The sequence below is a fragment of the Miscanthus floridulus genome, chromosome 17, assembly GCF_019320115.1.
Source record: "Miscanthus floridulus cultivar M001 chromosome 17, ASM1932011v1, whole genome shotgun sequence".
Taxonomy (NCBI): domain Eukaryota; kingdom Viridiplantae; phylum Streptophyta; class Magnoliopsida; order Poales; family Poaceae; genus Miscanthus; species Miscanthus floridulus.
In genome coordinates this window covers 110711564-110715710 of record NC_089596.1, presented here as the reverse complement: position 1 = coordinate 110715710, position 4147 = coordinate 110711564, and the positions used below count along the sequence as shown (strand labels likewise).

General features: G+C 39.8%; 1 protein-coding gene across 1 annotated transcript; it reads right to left on the bottom strand.

The window, feature by feature from the left end:
* Positions 1–1080: 1080 nt before the first annotated feature.
* LOC136516185 (uncharacterized) lies at positions 1081–1467 on the bottom strand. Its single transcript, XM_066509550.1, has one exon. The coding sequence runs from the start codon at positions 1465–1467 to the stop codon at positions 1081–1083; it is 387 nt and encodes a 128-aa protein (XP_066365647.1).
* Positions 1468–4147: the final 2680 nt, after the last annotated feature.

Genomic DNA, 4147 nt, shown 5'->3' with positions numbered 1-4147 from the left:
TGACATCAATGGGTACACGTACTATACCCACGCAAAGGATAGTAAATATGTGAACCAAAATAGTGGCGTTCGAATAGAGGCTTTCGATGGATTAGGGCGAAAGATCCAATACTTTGGCATCATTGAAGAGATATGTGAACTTGACTATGGAAGGGATATAATGGTGGCCCTGTTTCGATGCCGCTGGATCAAACAACACCAACTGAACAAGATCGGATTGAGAGTCCTAGACCTTGAGAATTTAGGCTACCAAGATGACCCTTGGGTGCTCGCTTCACGTGTCGCACAAGTTTTTTATATGTCTGACCCACAAAGTAACCTCCCCCCGAAGAAGAAGACAAAGCACGTGGTTGGCTCCGGGAAACAACATATTATTGGAGTTGATGGCGTGGACGATGTTGAAGCTTACAATAACTACGATGAGATGCTGTTATTCGCAGACTTTTCTAAGAAGATCAGTGTTGTCGAAAAGAACCTTCCCAAAGACATAATGCCATGGGAACGAAAATATGTCAAGGGGAAAGTCGTTACAGCAGGCTAGCTAGTTGTTGAACGTGGAGTGTTTGTGTAAGTGTGTGTTTGTAAGACTTCATTTATGCATGCGTGCGAGACTATATATTTATGTATGTATGTAAGACTATATATTTTTGTATGTGTGTGAGACTACATTTTATGCATGTGTGTGAGACTACCCTTTGCAACATCCAGATGACTCTATTTGAACATCCACTCTATTTTCATTTATTATAATATTTTCATTTTATTTCATTCAATGTCATAAAATTGTAGTCGAAGTTTTAAAATTCAAATTTTTAATTTTTGTTTTCTATATTGTTTTGACTACAATTGTTTATATATATATATATTTATTCATGTATAGAATAATACAAAATATTATATTTGTGCATATACATAATTTTTTTATATTACTTTGTATTTTTATGATACAAAAAAATATAGAATTTATAATTTAAAAAATAGAAACTATTTGTAGGGGCGGTTGGATCAGGAACCGCCCCTACAAATGTATTTCTAGGGGCGACTAGATCAGGAACCGCCCCTAGAAATAGGAGGGAGTATTTATAGGACGGCGCACGGGAGTGATGTTGTCTGGGCGCTATCTTCTTCCACCGACGACGCCGTCAGGCTGCCCACGCGCCTAGGGTTTCCGCCGCCGCCCGCGCCCGCCCACACTCGGCCCCCGGCGCCGGCCCCTGCGCGCCTAGGGTTTCCGCCGCCGGCCACACCGCCGGCCACGCGCCCGCACCCGGCCCCAGGCGCCCGGCCCCCCGCGTCCCGCACCCGGCCCCCGGCCCCCGGCGCCCGCCCCTGCGCGCCTAGGGTTTCCGCCGCCGGCCACGCCGCCGGTCCCGCACCCGGCCCCCGACGTCCCGCCCCCGCACGCCGACGATGCACGCTCCCGGCGCCCCACGCCCGGCCCCCTGCCCCCGCGCACCGACGACACATGTATGTTCCTCCTCTCCCTTTCTCTGTTGTCCATCCCCATCTTCAACAGAGGATGAAGAATCCTCACAATTCTATTTGCTCTTCTTAATTATATTGCTTATGCAATTCTATGCCTTCACCTTCAGACTTGTCGTAAGATTAGTATTCTTGTGTTTGCTTCAATTAGTATGAGATTTGTCGTAAGTCCAGAACTGAAGGGAATGAAATTGAACATGATATAAGCAGTTTCAAAAATTAGTATGCTTGTGTTTGCAGGATTAGAAATTAAGAGTGGCAGTTTCAAAAATTAGTATGCTTGTGTTTGCAGGATTAGAAATTAAGAGTTTACAGGATTGTGTTGGGTGAGCACGAGCGGCTCGTGACGTCTTCGCTTGCGTCATGATAATAGGGATATTCTTTGTACTGATATTTAGTAGTAACATTTGCTAACAAAATATTCGACTACATCTAAACAAATGTTTTCATTATTGGTATAAACTTTAAACCAATACTTTATAATAACATAATAAAATTTCTCTCTTAGTAATTAGAGAAATGGTTAGTAATAAAGCTAACTAGTGGCTAGAAGATACCGCCGTCTATAATAACCAATCTAATAGCTCATTCATATAATACTTTTCAATTGAAATATCTGACCACATCATTCTGTCATAGAAATTCCTTTATATTTTGGAGCCTATGATGAATTACCTCCAGTCCGATTTCTAAGGGAACTCCCAACCATGAAAGATGAAACTAGTTATATGTTCAATAATCAGGATCTAAACTAAGGAAAAGATGATGTGTCACTGCAATTAAAGAAGATAGATGAGGAAATAGTTTCTTAGATAAAAACCAAGATATGAGGAGATGAGATAGATAGATGATATAGAGAAGACATGTGATTAGCTAAAAAAATTTATTCTGTAAAAACTATTATAAATTAATAGACAGAGAAATTATATGTGGTTTTTAGCATATATGTGGTTCAATAGGCAGAGTATTTTTTTTTGAAACTGTTGCACGCCTTAGAAAATACTAGTATACCCGAAGGGAGTGGCTAGTTTGTAAGTTTACCGTCTATTTTGTTTTTCCTCTTTTCTAATTATTCTTCATCTCACTAAACATCTGAGATGGCATCTTTTATATAGCTTTTTTAGATTAACCTATCGTACTTGCTTTTATACATTTGTGTCTGTTTGTTTGAACACTTTACATAGGTGCCCTAAGGGCGTCCCCAGTGATGTTGACGACGTAGGCAGCTAATGTGGAACAGAGAGAAAAATAGAATGATTATTATTTATATATTCTGTCTCATGCTTGATTATTCTTGCTGAACAGAGAGAAAAATAGAATGATTATTATTTATACTTAACATGATATAAGTTTTTTTTAGAGTGGCAGTTTCAAAAATTTAGGTATCGGGATATCAATTTCTCAACGGATTGGAAATTAAGAATGCAGTTTGCAGGATTTTTTTTACATGGTGCTGGTGATGAACATGAAATTTCTAGCAGCAAGTACACATGTTATTTCTTATTTGCGTTTTGTTCTATGTTTTGTGTTTGGTTTTGATTGGGCTCCATGACACTTACACTGCATACTTTCAATTGTCTTGATGCTTACTACTTTTAGCACATGCCACTCTGTAACTGTCTTGATGCTTACTACTTTTAGCACATGCCAGTGGTTGTCACTGTCTTGATGCTTACTAGCAGTGGTCGTCAATATCAAATCCTTAGTACTACTGCTACTAATACTTAACTACTACTTAAGCTGTCCTTCCTACTAGTCTATACTCTTACTCTTACTCTTACTACTACTTCACTACTCTTACTCGTACTACTCTCTATACTACTACTACTGCTCTACTCCTACTCCTATACTAACTGCTGCTGCTACTCTATACTACTAATACTCTCTATACTACTACTACTGCTCTACTCCTACTCCTATACTAACTGCTGCTGCTACTCTATACTACTACTACTGCTCTACTCCTACTCCTATACTAACTGCTGCTGCTTTTTTACTACTACTATACTACTCTACTCTACTACTTTTACTACTACTCCTCTACTCTACTCTACTATCTCTACTACTCTCTACTTTTCTATACTATTACTACTACATAACTACTGCCACTGCTCTATACTACTACTACTCTGTACTACTTAACTGCTGCCGCTACTCTATACTACTACTTAACTAATACTTAAGTTGTCCTAGCTACTACTTTATACTCTTACTCTTACTACTACTTCACTACTCTTACACTACTACTCTTCCTACTACTCCACTGCTCTTACTACTCCTACTACTCCTCCTCTTACTACTCCTACTACTCGTCTTACTACTTGCTACTCCTAAGTGGCTGTTGTTGCTTTTTTGCCAAATCTCCCAGGACTCGCCTAGGACTTCTTGTCCTGTCTTTTGCCATCAGCTATTGCACTATATTTGCTAAGCAACTGTTGGTTTTTTTTTTGCCAAATCTCCCCTCTCCTCTCCTCTCCTCTTCTTTGTTTTGTCGATGATGAAATTGTCCAAGTCCATACATTATATGGAATATGAGCTGATGATCAAGAACTTGTGAGGAACTTGGCATCATTAGCAGCCGCCCCTACATTACCTTCTTCTCTCTTCTCTGTTATGATGCTTTGATGCTCCAAGTTCAAGATCAGGTGATGATTGACATATTTCT

Bases quoted from the DNA above. Each gene is read 5' to 3' on its own strand.
- LOC136516185 (XM_066509550.1), bottom strand. From the start codon at position 1,467: ATGTGTCGTCGGTGCGCGGGGGCAGGGGGCCGGGCGTGGGGCGCCGGG.